At 34.9% G+C, this 21,645-nt stretch overlaps 1 protein-coding gene across 2 annotated transcripts in view; it reads right to left on the bottom strand.

The window, feature by feature from the left end:
* Prkg2 (protein kinase cGMP-dependent 2) overlaps positions 1-21,645 on the bottom strand; it is an 89,202-nt gene that overhangs the window by 14,574 nt on the left and 52,983 nt on the right. For both annotated transcript variants that reach the window (XM_077803447.1, XM_077803448.1), the window contains exons 14-16: positions 5,898-6,061; positions 1,587-1,709; positions 603-665 (exon numbers count right to left, since the gene is read on the bottom strand). In XM_077803447.1, the coding sequence (XP_077659573.1) occupies positions 603-665; positions 1,587-1,709; positions 5,898-6,061 (350 nt within the window). The remainder of the gene's footprint in view (positions 1-602; positions 666-1,586; positions 1,710-5,897; positions 6,062-21,645) is intronic.

Genomic DNA, 21,645 nt, shown 5'->3' with positions numbered 1-21,645 from the left:
ATGATCATGTGGCTGTCCAGGAGCTGTGCCTGGCAGCTGCAAGAAATCACTAAAGAGTATATTATACCACATATCTGTAACCCCAGAAAAGATCAAAATTCAAAATTTGAAAATATAGCTTCTACAGACTGTGTATTACTTTGCAGGATCATAAAGTTAAAACATCATAAGTTGGTGCTATTTTACTACCTACTTAGCTAACACTTTCTCCTGAATATTGACAGTAATGATTATAGTCTATTTTATTTAAAAAGTCAGTGTTGAAAACAGAACTTAATTTCCTTATAGAATCCAAGTTCATCATACAAAGCAATGAAAATAGTGAATAAAAAGCTAAGTTTCTATGACCTGAAGATGTGATTTTGTTACTTGTTTTATAACTTCATCTATTCTCAATATGAATTTCCAACAGTATAAAAATCTCCTTGAGATTGATTGCATTGACCACACCCAAAACAAAGGAGAAAAAACAAAACAAAACCACTCACACACACACACACACACACACACACACACACACACATAGGAAAAATGGAAAATCTACATAATATAGAAATTCCCACAATTTCTATATTATTCTGGGCAAAAAAGTAACTACTGACCTGTGTTTCTTAATGTCATTGATTCCATTCTTCAGATTTCCCAGTCTTTCTGTTGGATTTTGCCTGAAAGCATAATTTTTTAAAAAAGAGAATTTACAGTAATGATACTTGAGTGAGTCTCATTCATTCATTCATTCAGCAGTATCCATCAAGTTCCTACTGTAGGTCAGACACCTGGGTTTAGGGAGATGAAAAAGACGTGGCCCTCCTGGAAGAGGCACAGTTGAACTAGTTAGGAATGTATTTGTATGAATTCTTTAACGGAGCTATAAATAAATACTTAGTAAGTACTATCTTGCCAACTCAACTGAGAAAACCAGGGAAAGCTTCAGAGAATCATTTACATCTAAGCTGGAATCTTCTTAGAAACAGGCAGGAATTCCTGCTGGCCACCACAGCTAGGTTTCATGTTCTAAATTTACTAAATTTTAATGATTCAAAAAAAGTTCAAGTGCACAAAACAAAAAGAAAGAAAGAAAGTAGCAACAAAGTGTAACTTAACCAAAAAAAGCTGGAAACCTTCTATTTCTGATAAATGATTTTAGTATTAAGTAGAAAAAAAAACGGGTAATTTAAAGTAAGATCAGAAGAATGCCTTTTAAAAATTAAAAGTTAAAAAAAAAGGCATCAACACTACAAATTTTCTCTCAAAACAACCAGGTTATAAATAAATAATTTTATTTTTAATCCAAGGTTTGTGATTCTATTTTGCCCTATAACAGATGAAGATGATTCCTGAAGATAATCTGTGAAATTTGGATCTTTTAAAAGTATACATTGCTACTGGATTCTACAACACATGAGGTAAACTCAAAACTTCTAACTTAGTTTTCATAACAGAAAAAAAAAACAACTTTCTTTAAATGTAATTAGCAACATTTTTAAAAAGTAAGTGTATACCTAATTTAAAAATGTGTAAGGAGAGAACCTGAAAGCCTTCACACTTAATCCAAAACAAGGGGTTATACTTATGGTCACTCTCACCTGCAAAGCCTGCGAATTAAATCTTCAGGTCTTCTTGTTATCTTTCTGGGAAAATCCATTTTTTCAATTCCTTTGAGAATCAAATTGTAGGTCATCATTTGATCAACCCCAGAAAAGGGTGGGCTAGGGAAAATCCAAAATAGGACACACTAAGACCAGAGTCCAGGGCTTCTTTTTTCTTTCTCTCTTAAGTTTTTCTTCCCTCCCTCCCTTCTTTCCTTCCTTCCCTCCTCTCTCTCTATCTCTCTTCCCCTGTCCCCCTAGTTATTTTCTAGCACATATTTGGATATGTGCTAGAAAATCATTTCACTAATTTCACATCATTTAAATCACACACACACACACACACACACACACACAGGTAATCTGTCAATTAATGATGATCCTTAAAAAAAAAAAAGAAAAGAAAACCTAAAGGAAAAGAGAGAGATGATACTTTTTTTTTTTAAAGAGTGAATAGGAAAAGCCTCTCTCCTGAGCTGAAATATGAGTAAAGAGAGGAAGTGGATGAGCTACACTGTAATCTGTGGGCAGAAGGCTCTAAGACAGGAAGAACAAAGATCGTGTGTCGGGAGTAGGCCTGTGTGTTCTGGAGGTGTGAGGTGGGCAGTGTGGCTGGTGGCGTGAGTCAACAGCTAAGGAATCCAAGAGATGAAAGCAACATCATGTAGATCCACTGGGCTATGGTAAGGATCTGGAAATGTATATATTTGGTAATTTAATGAAGAAATTAGCTTTCTTCAATGCATGGAGAATAAACTATGATGGAGTTTGGGTGGAGTCAATAAGAAGGCCTGCTATCCTGGCAGAGGACAATGGTATTGAAGGTGTGAGACCTGATTGGATTCTGGATCTATCTTGACTGAAAAATAAACTGAGTGTCTGTGGCCACTCCAAAATTCATATGTTGAAACCCTAATTAAGAGGTGATGATAGTTGGAGGTGGGGCCCATGGAAGTAGTTAAATCATAATGGTGGAGCCTTCACAAATGAGATTAGTGCCCTTCTAAGAGGAGGACAGAATGCTGGCTGGCCATCTTTTCACCATATCAGGATCAAAGGAGAAATTGGAAATCTATACCCAGGAAGAGAGTCCTTATTAGAATTCTGTCATGTTGGCATGCTGATCTGGTACTTTAGACCTCTAAAACAATAAGAAATGCATTTTTTTCTGTTTAAGCCACCCAGTTTATGGTGTCTTGTTCTAACAGCCTGAACTAAGACAGGTGGTAAAGACAATAAGATTTGCTAATATGAAGGTAGTGAGTAGGAGGAAAAGAAGGATTCAAGAATGATGCTGAAGTGTTTTGGTTTAAATGTCTATAAAATGGAACTATGATCACTAAAAGAAGAAAGGCTGTGGTGGTGATTGGTAATTTGGAACTGAAATGCACTCCCAAAGGCCTGTGTGTTAAAGAATTAGTTGTCGGCCTGTAGTGCAACTGGAAGGTGGTGGAAACTCTAAAAGGTGGAGCATTGGAGGCATGCTCTTGGAAGGGATATTGAAATGCTGGTCTCTTCTTTCTTAGCTTACTAGAACCCATGACGTGAATAGGCCTCCTTAGCTACATGTACCTGCCATGATGTACTGTGTCACCATAGGCCAAAAGCAACAGGTCCAAATGTGCCTAAATTGAAGCCTCTGAAAACCTGAGCCAAAATAATCTTTTCTTCCTTGTAAGATGTTTATTCAAGTATTTTGTCATAGCAATGGAAAACTGACTAACACAGTGAGGGTGTAGAGCAAGTTATGAGGAAGGGAATCAAAGGTTAAATTTTGAACATCCACATGGAGATGCTAAGCAGGCAGTTGGATTTATGAGTCTAGTATTCAGGAAAGAAGTTAGGGATGAAAGTATGATTTGTGGTCATCAGATAGCATTTATGGCCATGGAACGTGATGATGTCACATAGGGAGTGGTAGATAAAAGAGAGGTTGAGGGCTAAAAAGGTCCAATGTTGAGATGTTGGAAAGATTGGAGGGGTCCAGCCACAGAGACTGAGAAGAAGCCACCAGTGTGGGATAAGGAGAAAGAGGAAGGTCCTAGAATCCTTGTGCAAGAAATATTTCAAGGAAAGTTACAGCTGAGATGAGTAAAAAAACAATTGAGAATTGATCACTGACATTAGATAACATTTCATAGTCCACTTTGCTCTTAAAAAATAATTTCATGTATATTCTGTTATGCCATTTAATTTTTTTAAATTAAAGATGATTTCTGCTACTCTGCTGTATTTTAGCCATGCTGGAGAACTTTTGATACTGAGAGTTCCCCACCCTTGGTAATAAACTTGAAACAAAGGTGGTATACCAGGTTTTTTTTTTTTTAACAATCTAGGTTTCACTTGTAAAGAGAAGGAGACAGAAAACAAAAAACCATTGGTAAGATATTTTAAACACACACACACACACACACACACACACACAAACACACAGAGAGAGATACATACATTTACAACTACATTATTTTGTTTTGTCTTATTCTTCAGATGTTTTCTTTTTCACTTACCTCCTGCCTCTCTAGAGTTCAGGGCATTTAAAATTTACTTTTCTCCTGCCCTACCCTAAAAACGTTTGCAAAAATAATTCCCCAACTTCTTCATGACAGTTCATGGCCACTTAAGCAGTTCCAAGGTGGTGGGATTTCCCGCCTTCCTTGTTTTCTCACTTTATTTCCCTATTTCTTGTAACAATTTATTCTAATTGATGAAGATTGAAATGTGTATCTCCAGTCACCTACAGGTACCATCTTGTATCTCTCAGAAATACAGCTGAAACATCTAAGATGGTGAAAAAAACTCTTGATATAAAATTCCTAATGCCCCAAACCTTAAACAGTGTTCTTCTCTGAATGACTCCCTGGAAAATTTCCCTTCTTTCCTTCAGAATTGTAAGCAATGAATATTTGAAAATGATAACTGATAATATAAAACCATCTTTCATATCTGTTTGCCCAGTATGTTCAAAGAAAATGCTGAATGTAGACACAGGTAAGCTAATATTGAAACTTATAGTACAAAAAGTTCAAGAAGGGCTGCAGGGATAGCTCAGTGGTAGAGCAGTGGTCCAAAAGCACAGGAAAAAAAAAATCAAGAAGGTTCTGTGATTCCACTAAGCTCTCTTTCTCAAGTAAGTGCTTGAGACTTCTATCCCACCCCCAATAGACCTACCCCAGTATTTCTTAAATTATTCCATATGTGAATCCTCTCTGAAATTAAGATTGAGAAATATTTGGTTATAAATTGTTATAAGGATAATACAATCAGTTAATGAGAAAGGAGGTAGAAAACTGAATTTGAATTCTGTGTGTGTCCACATGTTACATCTAAATCGATACAATGCCACATGTGTGACAAAAATTGCACCTCATTTAGAACCAGAAGACTTGAGATTAAATTACGGATCTTCAGCAGGTAGCTTTCTCACTTGGTTTTCTAATCTATAAAAATTCAAATCATAAAATAATCATAATAAAACTTGAATCATAAAATAATAATAAAAATTCCTGCCTTATCTTCCATACCAATTTATGAAGACTAAACTAGATAATGCTTACATAAGTGCTTTGTAAACTGTGAAGCATTTTACAAATGTGAGCAAACATCACATAGATTCTATGATGTATGTGCGTGTGCATGTGTCTGTACGTGTGTATGTGTGTTAAATATTTGGGACCCTGAATTCATTAATATAGTATTTTAATCTCTTTGGAAATTACAATGCAATTTTAACTGCTAAATCCCCTGATGCGTCTTGTCTGTGTTCATTAACACCTCTAGAAAGGAGTTGGCAAGAGGATGAAATTTAAATCCTGCAGTATGGCTTTCTCTTAGCATTTCTTGTTAATGATATGTTGGGAAGATGGAAGAATATGGCTAAGTTTAGTTTGTTTGATCAATGAATTTAATTGAATTAGGAAAATAGCTTCTTAACAAAATTTAAAAAGAGGAAATTATAACATCACTCAAAACTTTCATTAAAAACATTCATTCCTTCTTTTAGTCTAATGCTGGATCACCAAAGAAAGCCTTCCCATATTTAATGTTATTTTCAATAAGGTACCTTGACATTTTAGGTAAAACATAGCAATTCTATACTCCTTTCTTTCAACTTCCTGAATCTTTTCTGGCATGCTATAAGCTTACAACCTCACTGTATTTGAAACAATATAAAGAGAAAAAGGCAACATACTTAATAAAGATATTTCATAAATATTTTAAACTCCTGAATTATAAATTTTTATCATTAGTGAGTTACTCTGGCATTTCTCTAAAAAAGTGTCTAAATAAAACTGGAAGATATACACTTACTTTCCTGTTAGGAGCTCATACACTAGAATTCCCAGGGACCAAAAGTCCACACTAAAGTCATGCCCTTTGTTGAGAATGACCTCAGGAGCTACATATTCTGGAGTCCCACAGAATGTCCACGTTTTCTGTCCAGAACCTATTTTTTTAGCAAATCCAAAGTCAACCTGGAAAGGAATCAAAGAAAATGTCAGAGGTTATAAAACTTATGCTCTTCTTTAAGTCTGCCAGTTACTTCCTAAATCTTTCTATACTCCCACCCTTTCCTATGCGCACACATGCACACACACACACACCACACACATAGTCTCTGTCTCTTCTCTCTCTGTGTTACATATTTCTTTGCAGGATCAGATATAAATCTAGTTGCACACACCTCTACTCTCTTCACCCTTAGAAGATAATTCAATTTTGGTAATATGCTCCCAACAAGCAGTACCAAAAGCAAATTTCAATATGATAGTTGTATTCAGTGGGAAGAAATGAGAAAGGGGAAGTGATACAACCCTGGGTGCAGAAAGCTCCATCATGGAAATACAAACAGTTGGAGGAATAGGGTTGGAGAGAGATTACTGGGCCATGACTCTGAGAACGTCCCTGAGAGGGAAGGAGGAACTCTCCCAGGGTAAAGAATCAACATCCCCTTCTCTGTCTTCTCAAAATGGGCTCTCCCACCTCTCTTAGCTTCTGCTCAATGAACTCTGTGCACAGAATAGACAGGGAACAAAGCTGGAGCTGTAGAGGCCCTGTCACTGAATTGAGGTAGTGTAAGTAACTGAAACCAAACCCGCCCTGTACAACAAACAGTTGGTTAGACCTGTGTAGGGGTATTTAGCACATATTTGTCATCTCAAATATATACAGATACTATTTTAACAAAACCATGTTCCAGTTCCCTCAAGTAAACAGTCACAGAAATTGTTCCTGGACTGTAACATGCACATTTTAACAACTTCATTACACATGGATGATCTCAACAATATGGCAATAATCTTGTCTAAAGAATTAAATAAACAAAGTTAGCATATCAAAATCAGCCTTCACCTAAAAAAGTGTAAGCCACTGAGTTATAAAATCCATGCCCCATTACTTATTCAAATATTTAAAATCTTTATTTTACCTTAAATTTCTTAGAAAGTTACCATCTTACACACGCTTTGTTATTATCCCACAATAGCAAGAATTTCCTTACTGGGAAAAGGGAATCTACATAACATAATTCAAAGTAGGCTTTTACTGTTTTCTTTCATCCACACAGAACAGTTCACAAAGATTATATGTAGGAGATAACTGGGGATATGATAGAATTAAAACTTGTAACCAGCTGAGATCAGCACATCTACTTACTCCTCAGAGAAGAAACCAATATGAAAATTGTAGCTAATTTTATAAAGACTGAAATTTAAGAGATAAGAAAGCAACATTTATAGCTGCATTTGTATGCACAAATAGGTGGAAATATATTTTATTGGTTTATAACTGCTTCTCAACTCATTTTTTAATTGCATTTAATTTCCCTTTAGATTCTGCTTAAGAAAAGTTTTCATCACTCTAAACTTAAAAATAAATTTTTTATGATCTAAACAAAAAGTATGTATGTGATTTCTTTTATAAAAAAAAAGAATGACTGAATACTTAATAACTATTTAAAAGAAGTTTTCTGGCTCCAAGGTGGTATATTTTAAATTGCTGGTTCTGCTCTTATCATATTTGCATATTGAGCCATAGGTGGTAATCACTACATAATTTTTTTAGGATTTATGAACTCATCACTTTCTTTATCTTCTTAAATCATATCAACTTTGGTTTAATTCATTTGGTGAGAAGAAAATGACATTCAGACCTACCCAAAGTTACATGCCTAATAGAGAAGACTACATCTTCTGTCAAATTCTGTATGTTTTCTATAAAAATCAAGCTCCCTCTGTCTCACACCACCATGGATTCTAAAACAAGCCTCCACCTTTTCTTTACCCCATCCCATCTGGGTAATGAAAAGTAAGTTACTTAATTTTTTTTTGTTTAATAAACATTCATTGAGCATTACCATATACCAAGTACCAGGATAAAGAAAGAGTTCTGGCAGAGTTTATATTGAGAAAAAGAGAAAGAAAACAAGCTTATAAGTATAATGCCATAATGATCATAGAATGTCAGATGGTGACATATGCTATAAAGAAACATACAGCAGAATTAGGCACAGAGAGCAATATGAATTGTATCTGAAATAAGGTGACCAAGAAAAAAACACACTAAGGAGAAAGCATTTGAGCAGGTTTGAGTAGAAATCTGAGTGGAATTAGAGAGAGTTCTGTAAATAGTGATTCTGTCAGGAGGAAAGCTCTGAGATGGGAATGTGCATTGGTAAGTTCAAGGCCTGGGAAGAAGGCCAGTGTGGCTGGGTCATAATGTGGGAGAGGGAGAGATGCAGGAAGTGAGGGCAGATTCTGGAGTGGGTTTGTAAGCCACAGAAAGAACTTTGTATTTTTCTTCTAAGAGTTACTGTAGGATTAAGGGAAAGATGTATGATGCTATGGCCTGACTTATATCTTAAAGGGATCATTCTAAGAAATAAGAAAATAGACCCCTGTTATTTTTTTTTTCCCTTCACATTCTACTAGCAAAAGTAGGCTTTCAAGAAGGATCTCTAGAGAACCAGACTGCAGATTCTCCTTGTCTCTATTAAATTTCTATTATTAAACATGGCTTAAATTAAGCTAAAAGCTTACAATCATTAAGGATCCAAAGACTTTAATAAATGAGAAGGTTTTAAGATACTTCCAAATCTGTAGCCATGACTGAATCATTGAGAAACAGAAAAATTAGCACTGTGGCTTGCTGGAGCTGGGTCCAACAAGTATGAGCTTTTTCCCAGAAGTTTCGCTCTAGGTCAGAAAATCTGTCAGATATTGGTTCTCTCAGTCACATAAATATGGACACAAAATGACCAGTCTAATTAAGCCAGATGATTCATGGAGACATAACATTCCAAAATAATATTTATGTGGCATTTTTAGGGAACTTTTTTTTTTTTTTACCCAAGTCTAGACAAGGGTAAAATGGAATCTGTTCATCCAGTCTGCCAACAACCAAAGTTGATTCAATGTCCTTCAGATACGTGTGTCCATCCTCCAAATAGGAAACAATAGGTGATTTCCATCAAGTTAGAGAGAGGCTAAGGTATGTGTGGATGAACCTTTCATAACAATGGCCTGTTCTTTATGGGGTATGGAGATTCAGCTGAAATGCTCAGAGTATTTAGTAGAAGGTGGGCAAAAAAGGGATGATTTGCATGCACAAAGGCAAACTGGAAAAATTCTTTGAGGCTCTTTGAAGATTTCCTTGAATCACAGAACCAATTCCTCTCTTATAAGGATCTCTAACACTGCTTATATTCCACCATTACATCCTTAGTAGGAGTACCATCTAATTGGGTGTGAGTAAATCTAGCTCCTTAAGAAAAGACATTGTATCTATTCATTTTGTACCTTACAGCATTTGTAACAGATTTTCAACTGGTGTTTAGTGAGAAAAAAAATGAAGAGATAACTGCTCATATGGGTTTCAATAAGATATAATAAGCATGAGGTCTAGAAAGATTTCAATAAGATATAATAAGCATGAGGTCTAGGAAGGTTTCAATAAGATATAATAAGCATGAGGTCTAAGAAGGTCATGGGTACTTGTATGAGCTGAGACTTGAACCAGGCTCTAAGGGAACCTTGTACAGATAAATTGATGATGAGGTAGAAGGTATTTAAAGGAGAAGCAGTAGCCCATGTTAAGCACACTGATGGGAAAAACTGTCACTAAGTACAGCTAATAATTTCTTGGCAACAGAATATTGTTGGAGCTGATGATTATTTTTAAGTTAGGAAATACTATCTCTCTCTCTCTCTCTCTCTCTCTCTATATATATATATATATATATATATATATATAGAGAGAGAGAGAGAGAGAGAGAGAGAGAAACTAAAAAGAGAAAGATAGCAAGTATATATACTTTATATACATAAAGTCTATTTATAAAACAATGTGACATGTATACAAGCTATAAAGCATGAGAATAAAACCCCCTGTACCACCCACCAGTTAAATAACTAGAGGAAAGCCAACATGGAAGGTCCACGTGCTTCTCCTAGGGAGTCCTTTTGCCCAATGGGCAAGAGGTCATCATTCCCCTGACATCTACACTTATCACTTGCTTGCATTCATTTCTAATTTTGCCCCATATCTAATATACCTAAGTATGACAAAACTTTTATATTTTAAACTTTAGGTAGATCTTATCTATTTTGGGGCAAATTGCATTTTTTATCATTCAAATTTATATCTGTGAATTTAATCCATCCTGAAGTCCATTTTCACTGCTGTATCCTAACCACCATTTAATTAACACACTATGATTTTTATCCATTCTACTGTTGGTGGACATCTGTGCTATTTCCAACTACATGCCACTCCAAAATTCTTCTACTGATATTGTTTTCCATGTTATCTAATACATATGTATAAGACAGTAGAGATGCTGGGTCAAAGATGTGATGGCATTTTCAAATTTATTAGATATTGCCAACTACATTCTCCAGAGGGATTATATTATATTGCTACTCTCTCTACCAGAAGTGTATAAAAATTCTAATTGCCCTACATCCTCACAATGATTTAATAATATAAACATTTCCCTTTTTGCCATCTGTGAGTACAAAATCACTGTGGTTTTAACTTGTATTTCCTCCTTTAGTAATTGGTTTGAGCTATAGCATTATAATTAGCTTTCATATCTGAGGGAGCAATTTCCTTCCATCCTGTTCTCTTTGTCTTCAAAAATGTCTTACTATTCTTGGCCCTTGGGTGTTCTTCATAAATTTTAGAACCAGCTTGCCAAACTTTCAGGAAAAGCTCTGCTGGGATTTCCACTGGAAGTGTATCAAATCTGTGGATCAACTTGAAGAGTACTGATATCTTTAGGATGTTCAGTCTGTCTGTTTTGAAATATAGTGCATCCTTCTGAGTTAGGTAAATAATGCTAGTTGCTGCACTAAATATATCCAAGAAGGTATAAAAGCTTAAACTCTATAGTAATGTACTTCTTTCTCACATTCTGGGTTTTCCTGAGGAATGAGTAGATCTTCACTAACAGTGATTTAGGGAGACAGGCTCCCACCATCTCAGGGCTCTGCTAACTTCAAATCAGCTATGTTTGTTGGCAACAAGCCAGAAAGAGTACAGAGACCCACTGCATAGAAATTTTACAGGCCCGGTGTGTGAGTAGTACACATCACTTTTGCTAATATGTGCCACATGGTCACAACTACCTAGAAAAAGGGCTGAAATGGATTGTCTAGCTCTGTGCCCAGAAGAGAGAATGAGCAACATTAATTATTAATTTAAGTCTTATATAATATCTTTTAAATATGATTTTTCTAATTTTCTCAGTAAAATTGTTGCCATTTTTGCTAGTCTTGGTTATGTTTTTTTCATAAATGGCATTTTTTCCTCTATCAACTATTTTTCTGATTTTTAAATAACACTGTTTTGTATTTTTAAAATATTCTGTTTTTGTATTAATAATTTTACATGCTGCAACCCACATTAAAAACTCTCTAATTAATTCTAACATTATTTTTCACTTTGGATTTCTATATAATTAATTTTTATCAACTAGTAGATTTTGTCCTTTGGTTTTCCATCTGTCTTTTAAGTTTATCTCTATCTTAGTTCAATGGTAAATAAAATATTGAATTGGGGTGCATAGATCACTGATTTCAAGAGAATACTTCAAGTGTTTAATCATGATGTACAGTGCTTGCTCTAAATTTTGTTAGGTATATTTCATTTGATTCATTAAATTTCTTTTTATTTTTAGTTAGCTAAGAGATTTTATTATAACTGAACATATCAAAATTTTCTCTGCGACTATGAAGTGATTATATAATAGATTTTCTACTTTAATCTATTATGGTGGTGGTTTACTTTAACAGAGCTTTTAAAAAGTTTTTAAGACTTTTAGAACAATCAGTGAGATTAAGAGGAATGATGCATAGATTTCTTATGTACTTCTTACTAACACAAACACATACAGTCTTTCAATAGTCAACATACCCCATCTGAGTGGTACATTTGACACATCACCCAAAGTCCATACTTTCCATTCAACTAACATATGATTTCATGTGTCAATCATTATATATCATATAAGTATTTTTACTGCCCCCAAAAATATGTTGTGTTCATTTCTCTCCCACACCCCACAACTTGGCCACCACTGGTCTTTTCACTGTCTCCAGTAGTTTTGCTTTTCACAAAATGTGACACATTTGAAATAAAACACTATGTGGCCTTTCCAGATTGGACTTTCTTTCACTTTGTAATATACATTTAAGGTTCCTCCATGTGTTGTCATGGTTTTGATAGTTCATTGCCTTTTAGCATTGAATAAAATTCCATTGTCTGGATTCAGCCATCTACCCATTTGCCTACTGAAGGACATCTTGCAAGATTTAGCAATTCTGAATTAAACTGCCACGAACACTTGCAAGAAGATGTTGAAGTGAACATCGGTTTTCAACTCCTTTGGGGAAATATCAAGGATTGGGATTTCTAAATGATATAGTTGATGTATATTTAACTTTGTTAAGAAACCAGAAAACCATCCACCAAAGTGTGTGTGCTGTTTGCATTTCTGCCATGGCTCCACATCCTCACCAGCACTTAGTGTTGTCAGTGTTCCAGATGTAACCACTCTAGAAGGTGAGAAGTGTTGTTTTGCTGTTTTAATGTTTAAACCCCTAATGATTTAGATTGTACACATCTTTTCATGTGCTTGTTTGCCATCTATATATCTCCTGAGGTGAGATGTCTGTGCAGGTATTTTGCCCATTATTTAATAAAGTTCTTGATTTTCTTCTTCTTATTTTAAATGTACTTTATACATTTCAATAATAGTCCTTTACTGTATGTTTTTTTAAAAGTATTTTCTCCTACTTCTAAGGCTTGTTTTTTCCTTCTCTTGACATTTTCTTTCACAGAGCAAGTTTTTAATTTAAATGAAGTGTAGCTAACCAATGATTTCTCTCATAGGCCATGGCCTTTGATATGTCTTAAAAGTCATCACCATACACGAAGCCAACTAGTTATTCTCTCATATTATTTTCTAGGAGTTTTATGGCTTTGGGTCTTATATTTATGTCTATGATCCATTTTGAGTTAACCTTTGTGAAGGGAGTAGAAGGGTACAGGGTCTGCCTAGATTCCTTTTTTGAATGTGGATATACAGCTACTCCAGCACATTTGTTGAAAAGACTGACTCTGCTTTATGTATGCCTTTGCTCCTTTGCCAAAGATCAGTTGACTCTGTCTAAGTGGATCTATGTCTGGGCCATCAGTTCTGTTCCATTGCTCTCTTTGTCTACTCCTCCATCAATATCTCACTGTCTTATTCACTGCAGCTACATCAGGTACTGTCAGCCCTCTGACATTTTTCTTCAATGTTGTGTTGATATTCTGGGTCTTTGCCTCCCCATATAAACTTTAGAATCAGTTTGTCACTATCCATCAGGTAACTTGATGCGATTCTCATTAGGATTGCTGTGAATCTCAGATCAAGTTGGGAAGAACTGGCACTGTGAAAAATACAGAGTATTCCTATTCATGAACAATCCTAAATAGCTCTCCATATATTTAGGACAGCTAAATTTCCTTTCAGCAGGGTTTGTTATTTAGCTTATATAGATTATTTATACATTTTCTTATGTTTACACCCAAATATTTCATTTCAGGAGTGCTAATGTAAATATTATGGTGTTTTTATTTTAAATTCCACTTGTTCACTGTTAGTATCTAGGAAAGCAATTGAGTTTTGTATATGAACCTTATATTCTGTGACCTTGCTGTAATTGCTTACTGATTCCAAGAGATTTTTTTGTTGTTGTTCATTCTTTCAGATTTTCTACATGGATGATCATATTGTCTGTGAATAGAGAAATTTTTATTTCTTTCTTCCCAGTCTGCTTATCTTCTATTCGCTTCTCTTGTTACATTAACTAGGCCTTCCAGTAGGATGTTGAAAAGGAGGGATGAGAAGAGACATCTGTATTTTTTTCTGATCATAGAAGAAAGGCTTCTAGTTGCTCATCATTCAGTATTATGTTAGAAGTAGGGTTTTTGTAGATATTTGTTATATTGAGTTGAGGAAATCCCTCTTTTTTCCTAGTTTACTGAGAGATTTTTTTAACAAATCTGTATGGTGATAGTTTGTCTAATGCTTTTTCTATACTTATTGATATGATTGTGTGGTTTTTATTTTATCCTGTTGATGTGATGGATTAAACTGATTGATTTTCAAATGTTGAACCAAACCTTGCATTCCTAGGGTAAAGTTAATTTTACTTTAGTATTTAATTCTTTTTATACATTGTTGAATTCAATTTGCGAATATTTTGTTGTGGACTTCTACAGCTATGTTTAGGAGAGATCTTCCCTCTAGTTTTCTTTTCCTATAAAACCTTTGTCTGCTTTTGATGTTAGGGCAATAGATCCCATTATTACATATAATTATAATCCACTAATAAGAAATAATGAATTAGGGAGAATTCCCTCTGCTTTATCTTCTGAAAGGCACTATAGAGAATTGGTATAATTTCTTCTTCAAATGTTGACTGGAATTCACCAGTACACCCATCTGAGCCTGATATTTTCTCATTTGAAAGATTATTGATTATTTATTCAATTTCTTTAATAGATATAAACCTCTTCAGATTGTTTTATTTCTTCTTTGTTTTTTAAGAGAGTTTATCATTCAAAGAATTAGTTAACTACATCCAGGTTATCAAATTTGTGGAAATATAGCTATTCATAGTAGTCCTTTATTATCCTTTTAATATACATGAATTCTGTCATTGTACCCCTCTTTCATTTCTGATTTAGTAATCTGTTCCTTCCCCCCACATCTCTCTCTTTTCTTAGTATTACAGCTAGAGATGTACTGGTTTTATTGATCTTTTCAAAGAATTAGCTGTTGGTTTCATTGACTTTCTTTGTCCATTTCTTGTTACTGATTTCAATAATTTCTGCACAAATTATTAGTTATTGTCTTCTCTTACTTTGAATTTCACTTGATTTTTTCCTAGTTTCCTAAAGTAGGAGCAAAGATGATTATTTTGGATCCTAATATATCACTCAATGCTAGAGACTTCTCTATCAACTCTGCTCTGGTTGCATTCCAGAAATTTTGATAAACGGTGTTTTCATTTTCATTTAGTTCAAAATATTTTAAAATTTCTGTTGATATTTCTATTATACCCATGTATTGTTTTTTAGTGTATTGCTTAGTCTCCATGTGTTTGGGGATTTTCCAGTTATCTTTCTGTTATGGATCTCTAGGTTCCTTCCATGTGCTGTAAGCAGACATGGTAATGTCTACATTCAGGTATCCAAATGATGCTAAACCACTTCACAGGTATGCTAACAAAATAATCCTAATTACTCTCCACCCTTGTGTGGATTACTGCTTTCATTCTTTTCACTTATGTATAGAGGCATAATATGCTCTGCACTTCCTGAACACGTAAGTGGTGACTGACATTAATTTAGACAAATTCTCAGTCATTGCTCTTTCAAATATTGCTTCTGTTCCTTTTGTGCTCTGTCTTCTCATTCTGTTCCCATTCTATTGTGCTTGCGTTCTCCCTTCTGTAGTTGTTCCACAGTCCTTGGATATATAATTTATATATTTATTATATTATGTAATATATATATATAATTTTTTTGCCCAGTCTTTTTTTTCTCTCCTGTTTTTAAGTTTTGGAAATTTCTTTTTATATATCTTTAAACTTAGAGATTTTTAAATTAACTTTGTCAAGTCTACTATTGCACCCATCAAAACTATTTTTGCCCCTGTGATATCTACTGGGAGAATCTAGTGCAGCTCCTGGAGGACTCACAAAAGTGTGCCCTTCTGCCCATGTCTAGACCTTCCGCAGTTGCTGGAGTTTAGAACTCTGCAGAGCAACTCATCGGTTACTGTTAAGGTTTCCCTGTGTAGCACATGGAGGTTTCCCCTGGAGAGTCCTTGCTCCTGTGACCTGCCACTCTCTGTATTCCCATGTCTCTCCCTCCAGAAGTGGAAGCATTGGTTTTCCCTGGGTTCTCCCCTCTCTCTTACAGATCCAGGAAGAGTTGTTCTTTCAGTCTGTTCAGCTCTTTCCTCAGGAGGTGAGAGTGGCAACATCAAGCTCCTTACGTGTAGAACTGGCCCAATGGCTTTGTGTTTCCTGAGATGTATCCAACCTTGTATGATGAATTGTTATGAATCTGTATTCACAGCATCAGTCAGTTTGTTAATATTCTGCTCCTGATTTATGCTCTGAATTCATGAGTAAGACTCTATATTAATTTGTCATTTTTAGGAGATTTCTTTGGAGAATTAAGTTCATATTAACTAGCCCCATAAAATAAGAGTTATCCCTTACTATTTTTGGAACGATATCCATAATTTTAACATTAAAGGTCTTTGAAGTGACTGCTTTTTCAAAGGTACAAGATCACTCAGATTTTCTACTTCTTTTTGTTTGGTTAGGCATTTTGTACATCTTTTCCATTTAACCTAAGATTTCCTATGTAGTACTTTCTGGTCCACATAAAACTCTGCTTTAAGTAATTATGTTCATTCATAAAAGTATTTATTTTATAGCCTTTTTTATGAATAGCATTCACACAGATTTTTTAATTTTAATCTACCTTTTTCAGAAAACCAGCTTTGGCTGTGTCTATTCCTTTTTATTTTCTGTTTTACTAATTCATGCTCTTTATTTTGTTCCTTTCTTTGTTTTTATATTATATCTTTTTCTTATCTTCTTAAGTTGGATATTTAGCTCACTGATTCCCATCCCTCTCCATCCCCTTACCCCCAAGGACCGAGGATGAAACCCAGGTCTTGTGTGTGCTGGGCAAGTACTCTGCTACGGAGATAAATCCTCAACCCCAAGCTCATTGATTTTTAACCGTTCTTATTTCCTAGCTGAAATGGTTGAGGTTTTAAATATAATTCTAGCTGTTGCAGCCCATATATGTTGATATATAGTATACTCTCTCAGGCGTCATTTTTAAATATTCATTAAAGTTTTCTTCACTGCTTGTTGAGTCATTCCACATTATCTTTAAAATTCCACCAAGACAAGTTCGATTGTTGTTAGTGGCTTCTTCCTGTTTGTTGTTATTGAGTTCTACTTTAAATACACTGAGATCAGTTTACAAGAACTACTTGTGCCTACTTTGAGAGTGAGGGAAGGGCTGCCTCCTTGGTCCCTCCTTCATTCTTACATGCTAAACAATCTGCTCAGTCCAGCAGCAAACTCTCTTAGTTGTTGTTATGGGGCTATTACTAGAAGGAAGAAGATAGATCATAAAAATGAGCAATGATATCAATATTTAATATGCTTTATACTATACTTTCTTATGTAATAATATTCAATATAAGTAAAATTAATCTGCTCTATTAGTGCACCCTGTGCAAAAGCATCTTTGCATTTTGGCTGAGGGGCATTATACACAGCAGTTAATTCCACAGTCACATCAAATGTTCACTGGTGAGTGACAGCTGAGATTTATTTGATTACTATGAAGTTGGCTCCTGAATAACTGCAAGAGGGTTACATACTCTGCCTGGACTGAGAACAAGGCAAGTCTTCTTTAAACATTTTATGTACTGTCCTACATCTTAATGCTGTTCTTGATTCATTCATTCTAGCCAGAATAAGGACTCAAAAGTGTTATTGCCTTTATCAGCTCTCCTTGGCCTGGAAAGTGGAGAAAGGTGATTTAAGAAATGATAGGACAGGAGGTGAAAGATGATGATGTGAGAGTATTCAGGTCCTACAGTTCTTTAATTCTTAATCTACACCCCTGCAGTTTCTGATGAAGACAGCTTGGTCCCAGAGGGGATTCATTTAGGAATAAACCAACCAATCTCAATCATGACTTGGGCAGAAAGAGTGGAATAAGGTCTTCAGCCCTCCCCATAAGCCCATTGTCTGTAATTATCACAAAAGGGTACACTTCTACAGCCTTCTAGAGACACAATTCCAACATCCAGGTTTTTCTCTTATTTAGGAAAAGTTTGCCCCAAGCTTTTCCTGTTTTATCACTGATGGAAAAAAAAATATATTTCCATTAGGCCTCTCACCCCCTCCTACACACTGCAGGAAACTGAAGAAGGAGGAAAATGCTACTTGTAAGAGTTAATAGAATGAGACTAAGGTACTCTCAGAAGGCATCTTTCATCCTTAAAGACATTTCTGTCCAAGGCTGGACTGCCCAGGGTCCATCACCCAGATGGCATTACTGCTGTGTTGTCACCAGGTACCCCACCATCCATCCCTACAGAAGCCCCCTCAGGAACTCTCAGCTCAGCTCTGCTGGGCTTTCAGCTAACAGACAGTGCCTGTTTCTGCTATTTGCTAAAACTTGCTTAATGACCCAGTAGAAAATCAAGTTTTGTTCAAGTGTATTCTTCACCTACTGATGAGTGACAGCTGAGTCACTCATTGAATTGAATATTTTACAAGCCCTATTAGATTAAATTTATTAATTTTGTTATATACTTTTTTTATAGCTTAAGTGACTTAATGTCTAAATATTCAAGCAATTTCTGAGACAGGCATATTAAAAAGTCTACAATTATTCACATTTCTTTATTCTGCCAAATTCTGCTGTTTATTTTTTGAAATATTTTATTAGGTATATAAAAGACTGGAATATTTATATCATTTTGCTGAAAGGGGCCTTTCATTATCATAACGTTACACCTTTATCTCTAGGAACACACCTTCCCTGATATTAATATGATGAAACCTGTAATATCTTTTCCTATCCTAATTTCAACCTTTCTGCATCCTCCTATTTTAGGTGTCTCTCTTAGAATCACCATCAAGCTGATCTTTATTTTATAAATCTATCTGACAATCATTTTTATCTGGAGAGTTAAGTGCATTTACATACATTAGATTTCTTCCTACTTTATTAATTTGTGCTTTCTCTGTTTTCTTGATTTATTTCTTCTTTGTTGCCTTCTATTAAAATGACATTTTTCTCCTTTTGCTTCAATTTCAATTACTCTCACATTCTGTTTATATGATACTGGTTTTCAGGTATTTAGTATTTTATCATTTTAATAGTATACATTACAAAGATTATTAATTTACATCATAATTTTTAAATGAAGTGACGTGTTTACCATTTCTCTATGGCCGTCTCTCCTTGTGGCATCCCAGAGCCTTCATGAGGGATCATTTTTCTGCCCCTCTAAGCATAACTTTTGTATGTAGGAGTAAACATCTTTGAACTTTGTTTTCTGGGCTTACAAATTAGGTCTTTAGTTATTTCACTTAAAATGTGTAAGATATTGTACTACTTTATGACTTCTATTATTACTAGTGAGATTTCTGCTGAAAGTCCGATTTTTATTCCTTTGTTCCTTTCAGTTTACATAAACTTCCCTTTCTTTTTGATGACTTTTAAGATGCTGTCTGTTTTAGTTCTATCCTTTTACTACTACAGTAGCCAGCATCCAAGGGCACCCCAGTGAGCCACTTCCCCTTGTGTTGAGTGGTATGCCCATCCACAACAGACCAACAGAATACAGTGGAAGTGCTGGTAGATGACCTCGAGAGTAGGTTTTCAAGGCAGGTAGCAGTTCCTCGGTGTTTGGAAGACTTACTCTGACAGAAACCAGCTGCCATGCCATGAGAACATCCAACCAGTCCTGTGAAGAGGCCTGTTGGAGAATGAAGGCTTCCAGCCAACATCCAGCACCAACTTGCCAGCCATATGAATGAGTTACACTGGGACTGATCCTCCAGCCCTAGCAGATGTGCAAGCCTCCAGGTGATGGCAGCCCCAGCCAACATCTAACCAAGACTCCCTGAGAGACCTGGAGTCAGAATCACCTAGCTAAACATTTCCAAATTCCCAAACTGCAGAAACTGTGAGATTGTAAAAGGCTATTGCTGTGTTGAGTCATTAAGTTTTGAAGTGACTTATTATGCAAAACAAGAGCTTCAAGAAATATGATCTGGAATTTGGACTCCTTTACCTGATTGTTGTCTTTTTATGATTTCTGGAAAAATCTCAGTCATGGTTTATTGAAATATTGCTTTCCCCTCATTCTCTATATTATTTTTGTCTGGGAGTACAATTAAACTTTTAAAGAAACTTTTCCAAGTTTCTTCATTCCTCTTTCTTTTATTTCTATTATGTCTCTATGCTACATTCTATATAAATCACTTTTTCTTTCATTTCCCTGATTTTTCTGTTTGTGTTAATCATCTACTATTTAACCTTTCCATGACATTTTCCAAATTGAATACAATTGACAGGTAATAAAATGCACACATCTTTGGTATACAATTCATGCAGATTATACTCATATAACCACAGCCCACCATATATATGTTCAGGATACAGGCATTCCCATTATCTCAGAAAATTTCTTCATGCTTTTCCCCAATCAAATACTCCTCCCACAGATATCTATTATATTGCTTTCTAACACATACTATACAACTCTTATAAATGTAATCATGTATGTGTGCAGCTTCTTTTATTAACATAGTTTTTAAAATTCATTCATGTTATTGCCTACAGAAATTCACTCCTTTTTTATCACTAAACTGAATTCTGTTGCTGAAGGTACGACTGTATGTAAATACATACAATTGATGATGGATATGTGAGCTATTTCTTGTTTGGGGCCTATTAGGAATAAGGTTATTATGGGCATTGATTCCCAATATATCTGAAGCTCTGATTTCAGTTTTCCTGGGTAAATATTAAGAAGTGGAATATTCTGTCATAGAATAGGTATGTTTGGCTCCATGAGAAACTAACTATTCTTTAAAATGATTTCAGTTTTTATCCCCATCAGAAGTGTAGGGGACCATCCTTACCAACACTTGATATTGTCAATCTTTTTAATTATAACAATTCTTCTAGGTGTGAAGTGTATTTCTTTGTGGTTTTAATTTATATTTATTTACTTGAAAATTAGTGATATGGCTAAGTGATCATGTTCATACTTTCCTTTGTAAAGTGTTTCTTCAAGGTTCATGACCATTTTTTAAATACAGTAGCTCAAGTTTTTATTATTTACTTGTAGATGTTCTTTATGTATTCTGGCTGTGAGCCTTTTGTCAATTAAATATATATTGAAAATATTTTCTTCTAGTTTATGACATGATAATCCATTTTCTTGGCCATGTATTTTCACAATCATAAATTTTTAATGTTTTTTTTTTTACTCTTTTTTGGGAGGGGAACCAGAGACTGAACCTGGGGCCCTTAACCACTGAGTCACATCCCCAGTCCTTTTTACATTTATTTTGAGATAGGGTCTTGCAAATTACTTATGTCCTTGCTAAGTTTGTTAAGGCTGATTTCAAACTTGTGATCCTCCTGCCTCAGCCTCACAACTTGGTGGGATTACAGGCATGCGCCACTGCACCCAGCTAGAAATTTTTAATTTTAATGAAATTCAATTCATCTTTTTTTCTTTTAAGATTAATATTATTAATATTATTTGTGTTCTAGGAAATCTCGGCTTATCCCAAGTTTTGAAAATACATATTATGTTTACTTTCTAAATGGTTTATAGGTTAATGAACAATCTTGAAATAATTTCTACATATAATAAGAGGTACAATCAGGTCATTTTCTTTTCCTTTCTTTCTTTCTTTCTTTTTTTTTTTTTTGCTAT

This window comes from Urocitellus parryii, chromosome 10, assembly GCF_045843805.1.
Source record: "Urocitellus parryii isolate mUroPar1 chromosome 10, mUroPar1.hap1, whole genome shotgun sequence".
NCBI classification, from domain to species: Eukaryota; Metazoa; Chordata; class Mammalia; order Rodentia; family Sciuridae; genus Urocitellus; species Urocitellus parryii.
This window is presented reverse-complemented; position numbering and strand designations above follow the sequence as displayed.